The sequence below is a fragment of the Chenopodium quinoa genome, unplaced genomic scaffold, assembly GCF_001683475.1.
Source record: "Chenopodium quinoa cultivar QQ74 unplaced genomic scaffold, ASM168347v1, whole genome shotgun sequence".
Lineage (NCBI taxonomy): Eukaryota > Viridiplantae > Streptophyta > Magnoliopsida > Caryophyllales > Amaranthaceae > Chenopodium > Chenopodium quinoa.
This window is the reverse complement of record NW_018743252.1, coordinates 5842941-5863978: the sequence shown is the minus strand read 5'-3', so window position 1 is coordinate 5863978 and position 21038 is coordinate 5842941. Positions and strand designations below refer to the sequence as shown.

At 36.1% G+C, this 21038-nt stretch overlaps 1 protein-coding gene across 1 annotated transcript; it reads right to left on the bottom strand.

Moving 5' to 3' along the window:
* Nucleotides 1-17363: 17363 nt before the first annotated feature.
* LOC110734902 lies at nucleotides 17364-17896 on the bottom strand. The gene is made up of 2 exons (XM_021915030.1): nucleotides 17513-17896; nucleotides 17364-17399 (listed from the first exon to the last, which is right to left on the bottom strand). Exons 1-2 carry the CDS (start codon nucleotides 17894-17896, stop codon nucleotides 17364-17366), a joined length of 420 nt encoding a protein of 139 aa, XP_021770722.1.
* Between the last annotated feature and the right edge of the window lie 3142 nt (nucleotides 17897-21038).

Genomic DNA, 21038 nt, shown 5'->3' with positions numbered 1-21038 from the left:
TGGTAGGGCACGAATTATTTATAATAAGTAAATAATAACATTAATGATTAATTTTAATCAAATCTTTAACTATAGTTATTTTTTTTAATTTTTTTTAACATTTAAATTATTTAATAATTTAACCTAAAATAATTTCTTAATAAAAAAAAGTCACCAAACCAACCTAGCCTCCCTCAGCGGCCCGACGCCCTTCCCCCACCCCTGTCGTCGTCCCTTCTCTCCACTAGTTGATCATTCTCTCTCTCAGCCACATCATGCTCACCCGCTCGTAGGGAAATTCACGTATCTTCAATGGCGTCGGCGTTAGCAGCGGTGATTTTGAAAAATCCTAACTTTTAGGAGGACCAACTCGTCAATTTGACCATTGAAGACATTGTTAGGGCTTCTCACATTTTTTTTTTTCGTTTTTTTTTCCTGTGTTTTCAACTTGATAATGGCGGAATTTCGATTTAGGGTTTGTAGTTTTGTGAACTAGTTTGATTGGATTGATTTCGTGAGTTTTTGTTTGTGGTTTTTGGTGGGTGTCGGGGTGAGGGAAGGAGGGCGGTGGGGTGTCGGGGGTAGAGGTAGGGTCGTCGCTGGACGCTTTTGTTAATAAGAATTTTTATTTATCACCGAGCTTGTTCAGGTATTGGGAACAAAAATATAATGTTATCAATGTTAATAAGAATTTTTACAATTTACCAATGAGAAAAATGAAAAATTGGGTGTTACAAAAGAGAATTTCTTTTTATTTATCACCGAGCTTTTTCAGGTATTGGGAAATCAAGTCATGACTCCTCAAATATGGCCAGTGATTTTCGCACACCCCAAATTGATAACCGCACACCCCCCTTTGGCCCACTACAATTTACTTTCCTAATTTCCTTCTAAGTGTATTAAGTCTCACGTGCCAATGTCTTACTTTTTTATTTATTTTTTTAATTTTGACTTTTGTGGGTAAATTACCCAGCTCCCAAATCGTAAACATTGAGTTTGCTTTTTACTCCAACTCCCCTGTACACATCCCACCATTAATCTTTTAACCCCAAAAGCTTCTACCTTTTCATGGGACTTCACCTTTCCAAAATACCTCAATTGTAATTGCACTTTATTATAATTAGGAAGATGGATGGAGAATTTGATTTTTAAGGTTTAGAGATTAAAAATAGTATAATAAGATTAGATTTTCTTAACTTTTATGTTAATCAAAACCAGAAGAGTACTATTGTAAAACCAAAAAAAACAAAACTCGTATTATCGAACTTTGAGCAGCAGGCTAAGTGTATATTTTTTTATGGGTTTTTGATTATTAAGAATATATTTTTGTGACTATTCTTGTTAAATTTTTTGATTGTATAGGTTCACCACAATTTGACGATCATCAACCTCCTCAAATACCCACTGATATGTATCAACTTTCATCACAACATTTTTCGAATAGAGAAACATTGTTGGAGACTGTTCGGGGAATGGCCTACTCACAAGGCTTTGTTACAGTGATTCAAAAAAAAAAAAAAAAACAGATGGGTTATTATTAGCTGTGATCGGGGTGGATCATATCGAACTAATCGTAGCCATATCCCTTATAGTGGAAAGAAAAAGTCAGAAACTCGATTAATGGATTGCCCATTTCAAATTTGTGGAAGAATGAACCAAGACATTATTTGGAGAGTCGAAATTAAAGATCTTTCTCTCATAACCATGATTTATCTAGTGATATTTCGGGAGATCCTTATGCCCGGCGTTTCTCAAGGCAGGAAGTTAATGAGATTAAAGTGATGATTGCTGCTGGCATTGCTCCACGGTAGATACTTACAAAACTTCGAAAAGGTAATTCTAATCTAAAAGCAATATCTAGAAAACTTTATAATATGAAGGCTAAAATTATTAAAGATGGGCTAGAATGTCGTTCAATGATCCAAGTTTTGATGGATGAAATTGGTAAAGGTGGTTTTATTTATGATGTTGAGTGTGATAATGAAGGATATGTGACACATTTGTTGTTTTCTCATCCAAGTTCGATTGAACTAGCAAGAATTTACTCATATACTTTTGTGATGGACTGCACTTATAAGACTAACAAGTATAAAATGCCTTTACTTGATATTGTTGGAGTTAACTAGTTTTAATACATCATTCTTTTGCGGGTTTGCCTTCTTATTTAAAGAGGAGGAAAGTGATTATGTGTGGGCACTACAAAAATTTGGTAAAATTTTGGGTAATGATAAGCAACCATCGGTGATTGTGAGTTATCGAGAGTTGGCTTTGATGAATGCAACTAAAGTTGTTTTCCCTAATACTTGTAATTTGTTGTGTGTATGGCACATTGAAAAAATTATTTTAGCAAAGTGCAAGCCTTTTTTGGATGATGGTGATGAATGGGATGTGTTTATGTCCGATTGGACAAATTTGATTGAATCTTCAACTGAAAATCAATTTTAATGAAGCTTGGTCTGAATTTGAAGTGAAGTATGGGAAGTACAAGGAGATTCTTATTTACATTCAGAATACTTGGTTTCCATGGAAAAAATTTGTCATGCTGTTGATCATCAGTATGATGAGATTAAAACACAATTGTAGAAGATATGCATTCCTCATGACTTGTGTATCCCCTTCTTAAGTAAGCTCATAGGTCATGTTTCTCATTTTGCATTAAGAAAACTCCTTAACCAATTTGAGCTAGCTTATTCCAATTCTTTGTCTCCTACTTGTACTGGTTAGTTTTCAAAAACTATGGGTACGGTCTCCCTTGTGCTTACGTGATGAGAAGGATGACAAATGAGGATTTAAATCTTGACAACATTCATTACCAGTGGAGAATTGACAACATATCACTTTCAAAGAGCGGAGAGAATCAAGATGTTCATGGAGATCGGATTGATGTGCTTGTACAAGAGTTACAACTCAAATATCAACAACTGCCTCTTACTCAAAAAGAATCGAAAACAAATTTCCCAATTTGTTAGTTCTTCAAGTCCTTTGGTTCTTGATTCCATGATTCGTTAATCTAAAACTCTTGGAATTAATTCAAGAAAAAAGAAAAAACAAAGTACTTCTACAAAGAGGGATCCTTCAACTTTTGAGATGGTCGAAAAGGTCAGAAGGTGCAGCATGTGTGGCAACACGAATCATGATCGTACAAGATGTCCTAAAATTACTACTCCAAACTCTTCAATGTCCTTCATGCCTCCAATTTTGAATGACTTGACTAGTCCATCCACCTCTTTTGTTGTTGATTTGAACATTTTGCCTCCAAACTCGGATTATAATAACTCATCGTAAGGTTAATTTTTTTTTTGGTAAGTTGTGTTTATATTTTCATGCTATTGTATTATTATATAAAAGATATTATATTAACATGTTTAATTAATATTGTGAAGGTCGAGAATATTTGATTTTATGTGATGTCCACGATACAAAGTGCAAAGAAACTAATTAAGGTAATTCGTTTTTTTTTTCTTTTTTTTTTCGTAGTTTGGTTTTATGTTTAATTGTCTAAACTAATTATTGTATGCTATTGTAGTTTTGTCGTAATGGATGCAGGTTTAGTCATTGGATTGGAGTAGTTAGTTCGAAGTTACTGGCATAAGATCTTTGGAGTAGCTTTGGTTGATGAATCATATTCATGTATCTTTTGAGACAATATTTGTTGATTTAACTTTTGCCCAACATTTGTATTTTGTTAAAAACTTAATTTGAGGTAATCATAGTTATTAATTTAAGATGTTTAATATTTTATAATATCTGATTGATTATAAAATGTCATTTTTTTTAAGAAAAAAAAATATCATTTTTATATTTATGTAAAAAAAAAAAATCAAACTTGACTCATGGTAGAGAACTACTTCTAGTGCGCTAGAATACTTAACACTTGTTTTATAATTAGAACAAACAAGATCTACTTCTACCAAAAAAAAAAAACAAAAGAAATTAGATTAATGACTAAAATAAAATACATAAAGCAAAGCAAAAGTCAAATATCAATTTGCTTTCCCACGTGCATAGTTGTGAGATTTGATTATGGGGTGTGCGGTTATCAATTTGGGGTGTGCGGAAATCAGTGGCCCTCAAATATATATGAACCTTTTTATACGACTATGATTTTAATATCTTATATTCAGATTTCTTTGAAAAAATTTGTTACATGCACCCTAATTCTAGGTTCTGATAAATTTGATGTTTTGTGGGATTGAAGTGGTGGTCTAAAACACTTACGCTACCTTAGTCTCATATTCAATAGGATAAAGTGTTGCCACAATCAATTGATAATATTTGGAATCTTAACATTATACTTGAAAAGTTGCTGCAAACTTGAGAAGGGTCCATAAATTGTATTTCTTGGAAAACTGCACTTTCATAAATTCCCTTGATGGAGATGCCACTTAGAATTGGGAAATTAAAAACCTTCAAACTTCGACCAATTTTATGTTAGTAGTTATAGGTGGGTGCAGGGTAAGGGAGTTGGGGAAGTTGATTAATCTTCGCGTGGAGGATTACTCATTTTGGGGGTAGAAAATGTAAAGGTTAAAGAAACCCAGTTGAACAAAAAAAAATTATAAAAAAAAAGTCTAGATAAGTTGTATCTATAATAGGAAACTTGTGGGAGAGGGTTGTAACACCCTAGAAATTCCTCTCCTTTAAAATACATGTTTTGCTCTTTTTAAAAATACAAATTAGGAAAATCTAAGATATTACTGCCACCGTGAAAACGGCTAAGACAATTATCAAAGACACACAATGGAAGACTCTCTTTAAAAACCATTCAAAACAAGTCAACTTAAAAAGTCAAACCAAACGAAAGTAAAGTCAAACCAAAGTCAAATAAAGTTAACCTATAACTTGGAACCATTGTAGGCTCTTATCAAGACCCAAAACTAATATTAAAACCTTTGCGTTGGTCTCACAAGCAAATATATAATAATCAAAGCAAATAAAACACATCATATACTTATGGAAACTAAACAGGATTCGCTGTTCACTCATGCCGATCATGAATATGTTTCATCACCTGATAAATTTCTCTTTACTTTGTCCCTACTACTCGCCATTAGAAATGGATCGTCGTAGGGCCAAGATAAAGACAATGCCAAACAAAGATACAAACACACAATCAACAATGTTGAGTACATAAGCATAAACAATATACACTAACATTCTTTCATCCTATCAATACACAACTTACCTTGTTGCACCAGTTTACAAGCATACAACATACAACACAACCAACCAATAAATAAATAAATTGCTTAGTTAATTTGATTACACATCATATCGAACGGGTTCCCCCCCTAACCTGCCCCAATAAACGGGTACTAACACGGGAGCTAACCGTGCCAATATAAAAGAACCACTTGTAAGTGGTGGAATTCCTGCGCATAATAATAAAAAGGAAAGTACACATCCCGTACTCCCTGTAGAAGCTATGGTTAAATATAAAACCCCATAACTCCCCCCATATGTTCATACTTGAGGTATATACGTTCCAAGAGTGTTTTGTTGCGTAATCTCTTTCACTTTACGTTGTTTACATATTTTTAGACTTGGTGATGACTCTCAATCCATAACACAATTAATCATCATAAATCATTCAAACAATCAAGCATACCAATTTAATTCTTGAATAATTAGTGACCACATTTAATTAAATGTTGAACCCTTTTTAAACTATCTCGGTGTTAAATAACACCTTAAGCGCATAATGCACCACAAATCCTATTCCTCGGTGTTTAGAATATAAATAAGTGCACTTAGACACCAAAATATAAATTAATCCTCGTTTACATAGAAACTTAAATAGCTACATTCCCATGATTATAGCATCAATAAAAATTATATGACCATAATAAAATTCCCATTCAATATTCTAAACTCAATTAAACATTTAGTGAATTAAACATGCTTTCAATCATGCCAATAATAAAAGTGTGGTTCATAATCAACATGCCAACATAATTAATTCCAATCAATAATTTACCTCAAATAATTCGTACTTCACAAATCAATCACCAAAGTTAATCCAATCAACAATTACCACCAATACCTATCATGATACTATCTTGGAATTAATTAAACAAAGCCTATCATGTTCTACACACTTAAATAATTACCGAGTATGCAAACGAACCTCAAATATGGTCTCAAAATCGCCACAACTACACGAAATCACTCACATGGAAGTCTCATACAACCCAAAATTACAAAGAGACATTAATACCTATTCATAATAAATTTCCAGCAATATATATACTATGTAAATCATTTTTAAACCTTTCAAAACATGATGAAAATCAATTTAAACCACCTACTTTTATCCCAATTAATGGGTACTTAATAACCCTATCAAGAAATATAATTCTAGCCTCTACATAAAAATTCCAGGATTATAAAAACTCTTAAACTTGCTGTAATTTAGTTTAAAAACATTAATCTCAATAGTTTTAATCAACTACATTCAAATTCCATTAATAAGCATTAATTTAGAAATCTAGGGTTTTCAATTTGGGGCTATTTAATTCAAAAACTAAATCTGAAAATTATATACATAATAATCATGATTAAAATGTCGTAAAATCATCACACACACCCAAAATCTATCATTAAAAGGCTAGATTGAATTAACAACAAAAGAGAGAGGGTTTTTTTTTTTTTTTTTTTTTTTTTTTTTTTTTTTTTTTTTTTTACACCTGCGCACAAAAGGGGAAGGAGGGGAGAGTGGTTGGTGCCACCTCCCCACGGCTGCTGCTACTGCTTCTCTGTGCTGGCGGCGGCCGGCTGTGGTGGTGGTGGCAGCCGAGCATCGGTGGTGGGTGTGGGGTGTTGGGTTTTACGGTGTCCGACACCGCGCGGAAACAAAACCCGAATACCGGATCGCATGCATAATAATTACAACATAAACAATAGCATGCAAATAAACAAAATACAAGAGAAGAGAGAAGAGAGATAAAGAAGACTCGCCCTAGAAGCGTGCTTCGCACAACCGATGAGCTCGGACTTGAAAGCTTCAAGTTCCGCAAGTGAACCTCTGACGCCTCACACCTTAGTTGGGGCTAGACAAAAAACAACTTAGTGTTATAAGAACAAAGGATGTTCTCTTCTTTGGAGATCCCTTAAAGTTCACTAACTCAAGTGCTCTTTCCCAATCCCAAATGATTGGTATTTATAGGGAATAGAGCTCAAGAATTTTGATCATCTTTCAATGTGGGATAGTTAGTAAAAAGGCAAAGTAGAATTTAATTTAACTCTAAATTAAATTAAAAAGCCAAATGAATCTCCAAACGACAAGTGGCATGAGAAGAGCAAGGGGTTTGGTGAGGACCATAAGGGGAGGACCACCTTCCCCTTGCTCCCCAAGTAAACCCATAAATGGCTCCTACACTCTTGGCCACTCGTAGCGTGCCAGCTGGCCCGACCTGCTTTGGGCGCCAAGGCTGCCTCGCTGGAGGCCTGGCCCCTTGGCTGGGCCTGCTAGTTGGCCTCGCACGCTCAAACTCTTAGCCCAGCAAGCTATGCGTGCTTGCGGGCTGCTGGGCGTGCCTATCGCAAGTCCAGCTTGCGTGCTGCTACTGCTCCTTCCTCGCGCAAGGCTCAGCGAGCATCAACTGCTGGCCTTGCTTGCGATGGTACAGGGCTGATGCTGCTAGCATGCTAGCACGCCTCGCGCGCCAGCGATGCTGGCTTGCTACGCCAGCTAGCCAGCGATGCTAGCTGCTAGCTAGCTCAACATGTCGTTGCTCCCAAGCCAGCAAGCGCATGCTGCGGCTGGGCTTGCAGCCATGCCTTGCATGCTTGCAGCCTTTGCTAGCCATATTGCCCTAGCCCTCGGATGGCTCGACCATTCCGAGGCTAGGGCTATAAGTATTGACTTGTCGTTTGGCAGATTTTTCCGTCTCGTCGTTTCCTAAATTCGATTGACTTACGACGCTCGATTTCGACGCTCTAAGCTCGAAATCCGACGTCTTTGTCCGTAAGAACTCTATTGACTCATTTAATCCTTCAGATTAATTCGTCGCTTTGGTTCGACTACACGATTGGGTGTGACCCGAAAGGTTAAGTCAAGATTAAGCTGTAATATTAATCTTATTGATCGGAAGCGGCCTCCAGCTAGGCATTCTGATCACTTGACCTCATTGAATAATTAGCTTTCTAATTAATTCTGAATCCTTTATCGGAATAATACACTTGTTTGAAGGACACCATTCCTTTCAATCTCCCACTTGTCCTTTCGGACAAGTGTGCTCTATGTGTATAGCCTATTTCCTATGTCACTTAAAGTCTCTTCATGAACTATAAGGTAATTAGATTTTTCGTCGTGCTTATTACGTCCAGAAGTGTTTCTTGATTTCCGAGTTCGACTGTCAATAAGCAGATGATTTCTAAAATCCATCTGAGCACGACCATGCATTTTCACAGTCTCGCTCTTCGAGAGACCTTGTTAACAACAAAGGCATGTTTCCTACTGTTAATAGTGGGACATTCCCAGTCTTGCATTATCAGTTTCCCTTACTAAGAGGCCCTAGCCGCCCAATTGTTTCCTTTTATAATCCCCTTATACGGAAGACGTTTGACAACATCAAAGAGGTCTAGTACTCAAACAAGAGAACTAACAATACTCATGGTCAAGGAAAGAGGTTCCGATAGCCATAATGAGTAATATACTTATGACGATTGTTAAATCTCTTAACGATTCTCATAGGTCGATCCGGTATAGTTCCAAATTGATACTTGTGCACATGATTTATGACAATTTTGTCCTTATAGCACAAGAAACGATGCTATAAATCATACTACACACTAATCTCACGCGGTCATTAATTAGTTGTCCAACTTTCAAATGACCTTGATTAGGGATAATTTCGATGTGATATTCAACGTTCACTTAATAGGTGTTTCTTTATCCTAGACATGGTCTTGGTACCCTATTATGAATATCGCCAAATCGAACAGACTCATTATTTAATTATAAACCACAATTAAATAGTTTTGTGGAATAATTAGTAAATTTTATTCCACTATGAAACTTTCAAACGTTTCATCTATGATAAATGGTTTTTCCAAGTGTTTTAAGAGTAATACTCTTAACAAAACATCTATAGATATCACACCAATATCTAATATGCTTGATTTCTTTATGCAATTGTGAATGTTGTGGTTCACTTATTGCATAGGTTAAGTTATGATTACTTTGCAAAACTTAGCATCTTCATTATTAAAAACTCTCATAATAGGATGATAAGATTTGAGAGTGTTATGAATTATATGCGATTTAGGATTTATTGTTCATGTGATGGCTTCCACTCATTTTCATAATTTGAGATCTCCAACTTGACAACCTACAATCATCAAAGTTCAACCACGAACTATCCATTGAACAACTTCCTTATTATTGCCTTTAAGGCAACAATGTTCTCAACATATATTTTAGTAGAGTTCCTAATGATGTTTTGCTTGGATTTTAGTCCAACATGTTCACAATGATTTGGAATACCCTAACCATTGGTGATCATGGTTATAAATGACTTCCTTGTTAAGGATCTGATCCTTGTTAAGGTTGTGCTCGCAACATCAACACTCAAATTATATTTGTTTCCATGTATCAAGAACTCATCCTCTTACCTAACCAAGTACTTTGGATGTTCTTGATCATAATCTAACGATCCATTGCTTAGATTTAAGTCGATTAGTTTTCTTATACTTGTCATGCTCTAAGCATGCAGGTCATGTGACGATTCCATATCGTAGCATACATGATGGATTCAATTGCTAAATATTCCCAATTTCATCTCATTCATGTGAGTTTTAGCTCATCTAGTTTCATTGACTGTTTGCTATATGATACGGTTGAAAGTCTCTACTAGAGTCTTTCTTGTTTGACTTAGCTTGTACTTAGTTCAAACATTTACTTATTTTTACACATATGGGTCGAAAACTTTTCAAGTACTTCATGTTTAACACGGTAAGTTCCTTTACTCGTTCAAACATTTTATTGAGTCTATCTAATAGATCTTAGTTCCCACTTTGTAATAAGTGTTGCCTTACCTGGTCCATTGTCGAAAATACTTTCAAATCTAAGCATTTAGCATTTAATAGTTATTTCACAACAGATTTTGTAAAATTCTTGTTGGACCTTTAAATAATCGACTTTTGCTCCCACTAAACTTCTTATCTATATGAATTTCTATGTTTTTCCATAAGCCAAACCTTTTTCTAACTTTATGAGAAAACACATTCCAGTTCCTACATGCAATGCTTCTCTCAATCCACCAATGGATTTCTTGAGCTTGCTTTCAAATCTTGCATTATTTAGATTTACAAAACCCTTAGAATATATCTATAGTCTCTTCTGAAATCCCAATTTTAGGAAGGTGGTTTTGATATCTATTTTTCCATATTTCATATGCGCAATTTTGCTAGGACAATCACGAAAAGACTTAAGCATTTCGATTAGTGAATAGGTTGTATTAAATCAATGCCGTGAATTAAATTGTAACCTTTTCAACCAATCTAGCTATGTATGCATATACATTTCCATGTTTGTTAGTTTTCTCCTTGAAAACTTATTTGCAATTGATGAGTCTTTACCCTTCATGCAAATTAATCAAGTTTCAAACATGACTTTCAAACATGGAGTCCTTTTCTAATTTTATGACCTCTAACCATTATTTGGAATTTGGATTTGTCGTAGCTAATTTACAAGACACTATTCCCTTACCATCTAATAGTAAATAGTATGCTTGTAAGTCTTAGGTTTATAGAAATTTATAGGATTCAATCCAAGCCTTTTTGGTGAATTCTATACCTATACGGGGTAATTGCATCAAACATTGAGTTTCAAGGTGCTTTTAAAGCCCTTTGATTATATTGATCTTACTCCCACACTTCTAAAGTTTTTGTGAGTAATGAATTCACTTATAAGGCACTTGTAAATTCCTTTGAGTATTCTTGATCAATTATTCTCATGAAGCCCTTTTAAAGTCTTCCGAGATTCTCATTTCTAGTTTGTTGCTAATCTCGATGGTCATCGAGTTCATTTTCCTCCCATTTGTCATTTTGAAAATGTGTTATTTTCCAGAAAGACACCACTTAGAGCAACAAATACTATGTTCTCAATCAGGTTGTGGAAGTAATGCCCATAGTCTCACTTGAATGCTTACAAAGAGACATGTACATTGTCTTTGGGTAAAAGTTCATTTGTTGTGAAACAAACAGTTAGCTCCCACTCGGCTACCTTAGCCGTTATTGAGCCACTTAGCTCCCACTGAGCCAATGAACTCCCATTGAGCTAAGACCCCTAGACATATACTTGAAAAGACGCTAGAAACTATTTCTATCCATAACTGAACATGGTGTCCTTTCTTAGCTTCGACATTTGATTTAGTGTAACATTAGTCATTTGTGCAAATCTTTAAGAACTTTATAGTAAGGGATGTGATCTATCATCATTCGAGTTATTTCCAAATGACATCGAGGTCTCCGTCAAGACATACTATATTCTTTGTGGAGCTAATTATGAAATTTCAATTTCATAACCTTGATATGATCACTCTTAGCTCTAGCAAATATCGCTCGATCTAATCTAGACGTTTTGATATCTTGCCAAGTAGACTCTATACTTCATTGAACTTTTGAGCTACTTAAGATCCAATTTGTTCACATTTGATGAATATAGCCATATTATTTCAAATTCTTGTGAAAACGTTAAAGTAATGGAATTCTCTTTAGCTTTCAGAGTCAATGGTTTATACCTAGCACAATAGCTCCTTTCTTTGTCAATTTCAACAAGTAAGACTTGCTTGTATTCGAACGAATTCAAATCGATTAACTTTCAAGATTCTATCTAATAGAACCTTGTACGTTCTTGTCAATGTGACATTGCTAAAGATGTTTGGATCACAAATAATGTCCATGACTTGAACCTTGTGAGTTTTCATGTTAGAGAAATGTTTGTTTATAATCAAGCATCCTTGACCCATGCCATTCAAATAAAACCAACAACTATTTCTCTTTTACTTTAAATGTGAGTCTTTCCGCGTGTAAACGGATCGTTTTCTGATTATGTAACACAATAACCTTTTATTTGTTCCATTCTTAGCTTTAAAAGGTCTTTAAAAGGTCTTAAACCAGATGACCTTACAACTGATGTAGCACTACTTGCTTCATTCCAAGCTTGTAAGTCAATAAATTAGTTTAACTTCAATGGTTTGAGGCCACTTTAAAAGTGAAACACGCATGCAGTATTCGATACTTGTGAAGATAATGAGTTGCTAAGTTTAACTATGATAACATGAACTCTTAGGTAGAATTGGAATCTCGTATTCCTTTCTGATGTTCCTTGTTTCCTATATTTCTTATCATACATCATCTCATAACTTTTAAGAACCATTTCTTTAAGTGTTTTGACTTTTATACTTTGTTAGGTATAATTGAGCATCTAATGCGCCGTAAAACAAATTTCTATCTTTTCCTTTAATTCCTACTTGAATTACTACATCAATGAGTCCTACTCATTAGTGTATGAAGCGAAAAGATATGTTGGTTGTCAACTATTGACAATTTGAGTTTTTCAACTCAATACTTCATGTTTATCAAACTACTTAGTATTTTGAATACATGATGTCCAATCGTCCTTTTGGATTAAGCCATAAAAGTCATGTATGAGAAGTTGTATTTTAGAAATGTCTTTTCTTTCCTTGAGAACCATTCTCAAAAGATTTCCCTTTACCAATCGTTGGAAATATTATAATTTGATTTAGAATACTACAAATATAAGTGCAAAGTATAACCATTTACCAAGATAATAACAAAATAAGTTTGGAATTTAAGGCATACATGCAAACTTTCAATCTTATTTAGCGTTTTATCCACACAATTAATATAATATTTGTCCCAATTAGGCGAGAATAAAACGATTCCAAGACCCAAAAATCAAAAAGTGATTAAGCATGCTTTAGCTTGTCTTAACACTTAATATTTTAAGGTAAGATATCTAATTGCTAATAGCTCTAAGCTATTCTTGGTTCGATAAATCGTCGCATCCAATGCTTTCTTAACGATTATCTCCTTTGCCACGACATCTAAGGACTCCTTACTGATATCGTTGAGTTTAACCAAAAACGTGTATATGATGCCTTGCTTTGGAAAGCGCACCAACATACCTTACTTCCCTAGGAAAGTAGTAATGCCTTGCTTTGGCATATCCCATTACTATTCTCATTAGTTCCGTAAGTGTCATTTTGGAATGGCAGATGTAACTCAATATTCTTTGGGACTTAGGGTTTCTATGTTGGTTGGTTTAAGTGAACTAAACTAATTATTCAACATTCGAAATCCTAAACACGCATCTAACATCACAATTATATATATAAGAAAAATATATAGCGGGCATAAATAAAGATGCATTTTGGCAACTAGCATGACCCCTTGAAACTTGAGTCTTCAAATCTTCAAGGGACTTCATCGCATCTTCTTGGCTTCGTCTTCTTAGAAACGCCATTTTCGAGACATAACCACCAATTATGAAACTACTAAAATAGCTAGGACTAATCAAAATAACTTAAGTATAAAAATACTTAATGGAACGCAGTTCGTATTTAGATTTACAAAAATACAAAACGGAATGCAGTCCGTATTTACTATCCTAGTCGGGCCCCACTAGTTGCCATTTTGTAAAACTTGCATTAAAATATCTATTCCATTCATCCATTCACTAACGTTAATGGCCCGTGCATTTTACAAATAATTCAAGCAACAATTCAAAACGAGCGGAAAACTAGTTACTAACTTAGGTGGTTAATCCAATTAACGCGCTTAATTAAAACTAGTCAAAGTTGTTATCCGATTATGTGAAATAACGCAATAATAATAGCTCAAAACAGTTAATGAAGCACCCACTAAATTCCACAACCAACTTAATTAAAATTAATCCAATTAAAATTAATTAAGCCGGTTAACCTAAAATTTTGCCAAATTATTTTGCAAGTGCCGGTAAAAACCGAGGCCTAGCCTCGTGTTTAGTTAAACAAAAAACCGCAAAAACACAAAATTAATAGCCCCTTAAACGGCCGAGTACCTAGCATCCTAGCCACGAAGCTCGGCTTGCTAGGCACCAAGCCCCGGGCTGCCAAGCGTGGGTGCTGCCCTACACAGCCCCTGCTGTGCCAAGCCACCTGCTAGTGGCTGACAGCGTCGCTCGCGCGTTATGCTGGCCCTAGAAGCGTGCTTGCAACGTACGCAAGTGCTGGCCTAAAAGCCCTAGCTGTGCGAGCTAGCGCAGCCTAGCAACCGCACACGCACCACACGCACACAGCCATGCCGCTCCAAGGTGGTGCGTAAGCACAGCGCACATACTTTCGGCAGCCACATGCGGGCTACGCAAGCAGCCCAGTTGGCCGAGGGTTTATGCTCGAGGCTTGGTGCCTCGATTTGTGTGCTTGTGCCTCGGAATTTAATTCCGATTTTGTATGTGACAAAATAAAATTAATTCTGATTTTGTATGTGACAAAATAAAATTAATTCTAAATTATTTTTAGAACTAATATTGAGCAATATGAAAATAAAACAATTCCAACTTAAATAAATTCAATTTTAGTGCACAAACCAATATTAACTCAAGAACCATTCTTTATTTTATTTTTGGCTGAACTTGATGCTATAAAAATTGAGGGCTATTCTCACAATTAATTTAACCAACATAAATTAATAATGAGATTTGACAAGAGTTGGAAAAATAAACACAATCATCCACTAAAAAATTTCTCCAACACTAACTTGTGCAAATTTGAAAAATAACATTCTTCCAACATGAAGAGTAATCAAATTTCAATCACAAGTTTGAACATTTAAGACTTTAATCAATTAAAAAATGATTAAAACCAAAAATTAGTTCATTGTGGAATTTAGAAAGTTAAGATCCAACCAAATAAACAATTAAAGATTGAATCTTAAACATTTTAGGGGCCTCAAAATACATTTTCACCATAAACATTCACACTCCAAGCATTAATTTGCAAAAAATGTGAAAATACAAGTTTATGTGAAAATAAGAGCTAACCAAATTAAGCACAAATTATGACTTCATAAACATGCTTAATAAGGGTTAAAAATTGCAGAAGATTAATAGTATAATCAAACACATAATCCAACAATACCATGCCATAATTAATCAAGGTTTAAAGATTTAAAATTTTTCGTCAAAAAACAAAAAACCCTTCTTTCTAGGTGGATTTTGGCTTCTGGAAGGCCTTTTTTTTTAGCCCAAAGTGGGTAAAGTCTGATTTAAAAAGTCGATTCCACCCAAAATTCACTATTTTTGAGTCAAAATCGGAGTTCGTAATCCAAAATGAGCATGAATATGATTTTTATCCAATTAAAAAACGAGCTCCTAATCTAATTAGGATGCTAAACCAGAAATTTATATCCATTTTAAAACACCTTAATTAATTTTTGGTATAAAACATAAATACAAGAGGCTCTTATACCGCTGTTGGGTTTTGCGGTGTCTGACATCGCGCGGAAACAAAACCCGATAACCGGATCGCATGCATAATATTTACAACATATACAAAAGCATGCAAATAAACAAAACACAAGAGAAGAGAGAGAAGAGAGAGAAAGAATACTCACCCTAGAAGCGTGCTTCGCTCAACCGATGAGCTCGGACTTGAAAGTTTCAAGTTCCGCAAATGCGAGAACCTCCGACGGCTCACACCCTCGCTACCGAACCGAACCGAACCGGTCCTTACCCCAAAGCTTAGTCGGTGCTAGACAAAAAATAACTTAGAGTTATTAGGACAAAGGTTTTCACTTCTTTGGAGATTCCTTAAAGTTCACCAACTCAAGTGCTCTTTCCCAATCACAAATTATTGGTATTTATAGGGAATAGAGCTCAAGAATTCCCATCATCTTTCAATGTGGGATAGTTGTTAAAAAGGCAGAATAGAATTTAATTTAATTTTAAATTAAATTTAAAAGCCAAATGACACACCAAACCACAAGTGGCATGAGAACCATAAGGGGAGGACCACCTTGCCCTTGCTCCCCAAGTAAACCCATAAACGGCTCCTACACACACTCTCGGCCACTCGCAGCGCGCTAGCTGGCGTGGCCTGCCTTGGGAGCCAAGGATGCCACGCTGGCGACCTGACCCCTTGGATGGGCCTGCTAGTTGGCCTCTCACGTTCGGACGCTTAGATTTGCAAGCTATGCGTGCTTGCGGGCAGCTAGTCGTGCCTACCGCAAGTCCAGCTTGCGTGCTGCTACTGGTGCTTCCTCGCACAAGGCCCAGCGAGCATCAGCTGTTGGCCTTGCTTGCGATGGTGCGGGGCTGATGCTGCTAGCATGCTAGCACGCCTCGCGCGCCAACTAGCGAGCGATGCCAGGTGCTAGCTAGCTCGACATGCCGTAGCTCCCAAGCCAGCACGCGCATGCTGCGGCTAGGCTTGCGGCCACGCCTCGCATGCTTGTAGCCTTTGCTAGCCATATTGCCTTAGCCCTCAGGTGCTCGGCCATTCTGAGGCTAGGGCTATACGTTGTGACTTATCGTTTGGCTGATTTTTCCGTCTTGTCGTTTCCTAAATTCGACTCGACTTACGACACTCGGTTTGACACTCTAAGTTCGGAATTCGACGTCTTTGGTCATAAAAAATCTATTGACTCATTTAATCATTCGAATTAATTCGTCGCTTCGGTTCGGTTACACGATTGGGTGTGACCCGAAGGGTTCAGTTAAGATTAAGCTGTAATATTAATTATTCTCGAATATTACTGATAGGAAGAGGCCTCCAGCTAGGCATTCCAATCACTTGACCTCACTGAATAATTAGCTTTCTAATTAACTTTTGAACCCTCTATCGGAATAATACACTTGTTCGTAGGACACCATTCCTTTCATGGGGTGCGTGCGTGTGTGAAGTGAGAAGAGGGGAGGGGAAAAATTAAGGGGAAAGAAAAATAAGAAGAGAGAGAAAGAGATTTTACCTTTGGGTATTCTCCATATTGGGCAAAGTTTAATTTACTCATATGATGGGTATTTATACCTCTCTTAAAACCCTCCAAACTTTATTGATTTAAAACTTCCGTTTATAAAATAATTATGCCTCAAAGTTTCCAACTAATAAATTAAAATATCTCTAAAGCAATTTAGTAAATAAAAATCGACTTTTAGTTGAAATAAACCTTTTTAAATTATTTAAATACCATAAATAATTCATTTCGAATTATTTAAATACTTTACAAAATAATGTTTTAAATTAATATACGTATAAAAATACGGGGTATTACAGTCTACCCCCCTTAAAAAAGTTTCGTCTCGAAACTTGGCTAACGAAAATCAACATTTTTACTCACTTTGTGTAATATTGCTCTACTCTTTTGACATACTTTTACCTTTAATGTCTCCTTGAAATCAAAAGTACTCGGCATAACTGTTAAAAATGTGCAAAAAGCACTAAAATATTTTTAAATATAGGAAAAAAGTGCGAAATTCTACCCTACCCCCCGTAGAGAAAACGAATTACGTCCCCGTAACTCAACATACCTCAAACAACTCAGGGTATTTCTTTTTCATCTCATCCTCAACTTCCCAAGTTGCTTCCTCATATTGTTGGATAGACCATAGCACCTTAACAATCTTAACTTCCTTGTTGCGTGTACTACGCACTTTACTGTCAAGGATCTTGAGAGGTCTTTCCTCATAAGTTAAGCTTTGATCTAACTCAATTGTTTCAGGCTGTAACACATGTGACTTATTAGGTATATACCTTTTTAACTGACACACATGAAATACATCATGCACCGTACTTAGCTCCATAGGTAAGGCCAACCTATAAGCTACTTTGCCTATCCTCTGTAATATCTCATATGGACTAATATACTTTAGGCTAAGTTTCCCTTTCTTCCCAAATCTCATGACACCTTTCATTAGTGACACTTTCAACAACACTTTATCACCAACTTCAAACACTTTTCCTACACTTTAAATCTGCATAACTCTTTTGACGATCTTGTGTTGCTTGAATCTTAGCTTGAATCTCCTTCACTTGCCTTACTGTATCTTCAATCATTTGAGGCCCTAAGATCATTGTTTCACTTATGTTGTTCCAACATACCGGGCTATGATATTTTCTTCCATATAATGACTCAAATGGAGCCATACCAATACTCGCATGGTAGCTATTGTTATAAGAAAGTTCAATTAAGTCTAAGCTATCTTCCCATCCCCCTTAGAAGTCTATGACACAAGCTCTCAACATATCTTCCGAGGTTTTAATAGTTCTCTCAATTTGTCCATTTGTGGTAGGGTGAAATGTTGTACTCATCTTTAGTGTTGTACCAAAGTTTTCTTGAACATTCTTCCAGAACTTTGAAAGAAACCTAGAATCTCTATCAGACACAATATCTTTTGGAACTCCACATAACCTCACAACATACTTGATGTAAGCTTTTACAAGTTGCTCCATCTTCCAAGTCTCCTTCATTGGTATGAACACTGCAGATTTGGTAAGTGTATCCACCATGACCCAATGGTATCATTTCCACTCTTTGACTTTGGGAGGCAAGTCACAAAATCCATCAAAATGCAATCCCACTTCCATCCAGGGATTTCCAATGATTGCACGGTTCCTTGCGGTCTCTTGTGCTCTATTTTCACCTTTTAAATAGTTAGACACTTCGCTACAAATTTCGCCACTTCATTCTTCATTCTAGGCCACGAATACATCTTTTTCAAGTCTTTGTATAGCTTGTCCCCTTCAGGGTGTACTGAGTATGGTGTATTGTGTCCTTCCTCCATCAATTCTCTCTTTACTTCTTCGCATTTTTGTGGTACACACCATCTACCTTTGTACCTTCAACTCCCATCTTCATGAATTTTGAAATCCGTAGCTTTTCCTTGCTTTATTTTCTCACAAATCCTATCCAATTTTACATCTCCTGCTTGATTTTTCCTTATCTCATCAAATATTGTTGGTTGAATACTTAGGTTCGCAAGTATGCCTGCTGGCACTCCCCATTCTACCACTTTTAAATTCATTTTCCTCATTTCTCTACATAACTCATCAGTCACTATCACAGTATTTAGTCCATGACTGGTTTACGACTTAGAGAATCTGCGACTACATTTTCCTTGCCCTCATGATATTGTATGTCTAAGTCGTAGTCCATTGCAAACTAACCATCTCCTTTGTCGTGAGTTTAGATTTCTTTGGGTGAAAATGTACTTCAAACTTTTATGGTCAGTATAAATCTTACATTTCACTCCATATAAGTAATGCCTCCAAATCTTTAGTGCAAAGATGATTGCAGCTAATTTTAAGTCACGAGTAGGGTAGTTTACTTCATGAGATTTTAACTGTCTTGATGCATATGCAATCACCTTTCCATTTTTCATAAGCACACATCCCAAACCATTCTTGGATGCATCACTATATACATCGTAGATGCCACTATCATCTAGCAATGTTAACACAGGTGCTGTAATCAACTTTTGATTCAACAGTTGAAACGCTTCCTTACACTTCATATCCCATTCAAACTTTTTTCTTCTTCTTTATTAATGAGTTCATAGGCTCAGCAATCTTAGAAAAGTCCTTCACGAACTGCCTATAACACCTTGCTAAACCTAAGAAACTCCTAGTGTCAGACACTTTCTTTGGCGTAGGCCATCCCTTAACTACCTCAATCTTTGCTGGATCTACTTCTACTCCATCCTTGGACACAAAGTGGCCCAGAAATGTTACTTTCTCTAGCCAAAACTCACACTTGGAAAACTTCGCATAGAGCTTGTTCTCCCTTAAAGTTTGTAAAACTACTCTTAAATCTTCCACATGTTCCTCCTTATTCTTCGAATATACCAATATATCATCTATAAACACTAAGACAAACTTGTCCATAAATGGATGGAACACATTATTCATCAACTCCATAAAGATTGCTGGAGCATTCGTCAATCCAAATGGCATTACTGTGAACTTATAATGTCCATACCTTATTTTAAATGCAGTCTTGGGAATAACTTCGTTTGCGATCCTCAACTGTTGGTATCTAGACCTTAAATCAATCTTGGAAAACACAGATGCGCTCCTCAATTGGTCAAATATGTCCTCAATCCTTGGTAATGGGTACTTGTTCTTTATGGTGACCTTATTCATTAACTCCCTATAGTCAATACATAACCTTATACTTCCATCCTTTTTCTTAACAAACAACACCGGAGCTCCCCAAGGCGACACACTTGGTCTAATGTACCCCTTTTTTAGTAAATCCTGTAGTTGCTCCTTTAACTCACTCATTTCTGCAGGTGCCATTCGATATGGTGCCTTGGAAATTGGTGCTATCCCTGGGATCAATTGCCCTCTTAGGTGGCATTCCTAGAAAGTCTTCTGGGAACACATCCAAAAACTCAGTCACCACTTCTATGTTTTTTGGCTTAGTTGTCTCTTTGTGTTCCAAGTTCCTTACACTACAAAAATACACTAGATGTCCCTTCTTAATATACTTAGTCAACTTCATCATAGAGATGGCCCTTGGACACGTTACTTTCTGTGATCGACAACGGATCTACGCACTATACTTGCTCAACCTATCCATTCCCAAGATGATATCAAAGTCATTCAACCTAAATTCAATGAGGTTAGACAAAAAAACCTTTCCTTTGATCTCTAATGGCACATGCTTAAAGGTTTTGGTACACTGTACTACCCCTCCCATAGGAATAACTATAGGTACATCTATGACATCTATCGTTTTCAAATAGTGTGATAGCTTTGAAACAATGGCTTTTGAAATGAAAGGAAAAGTTTTACCAGAATCAAACAAAACTTAATAGGAATAGAGTTAATAGAAAAAGTACCAGTAATAACATCCTTCGTAGTGTCATCTTCATTACTTATCACAATCAGTTTTCCTGGAGCTCCACTCTTCACCTGACCATTCCCATTATTGTTGCCTTTCACCCCATTTTGTTCTGCCCCTTTGATCCCTGCATAGTTGTTGCTTCCCTAAAATTTCCTATGAGCCTCTCCTTGATTATTTCCCTACTTGTTTTGATTTGAATCCTTGGAGAA

Bases quoted from the DNA above. Each gene is read 5' to 3' on its own strand.
- LOC110734902 (XM_021915030.1), bottom strand. From the start codon at position 17,896: ATGAAAGGTGTCATGAGATTTGGGAAGAAAGGGAAACTTAGCCTAAAG. The intron at 17,400-17,512 runs GTATGTTGAGTT...CATTTTTAACAG, and splicing joins AATACCCTGAGTTGTTTGAG to TTATGCCGAGTACTTTTGAT.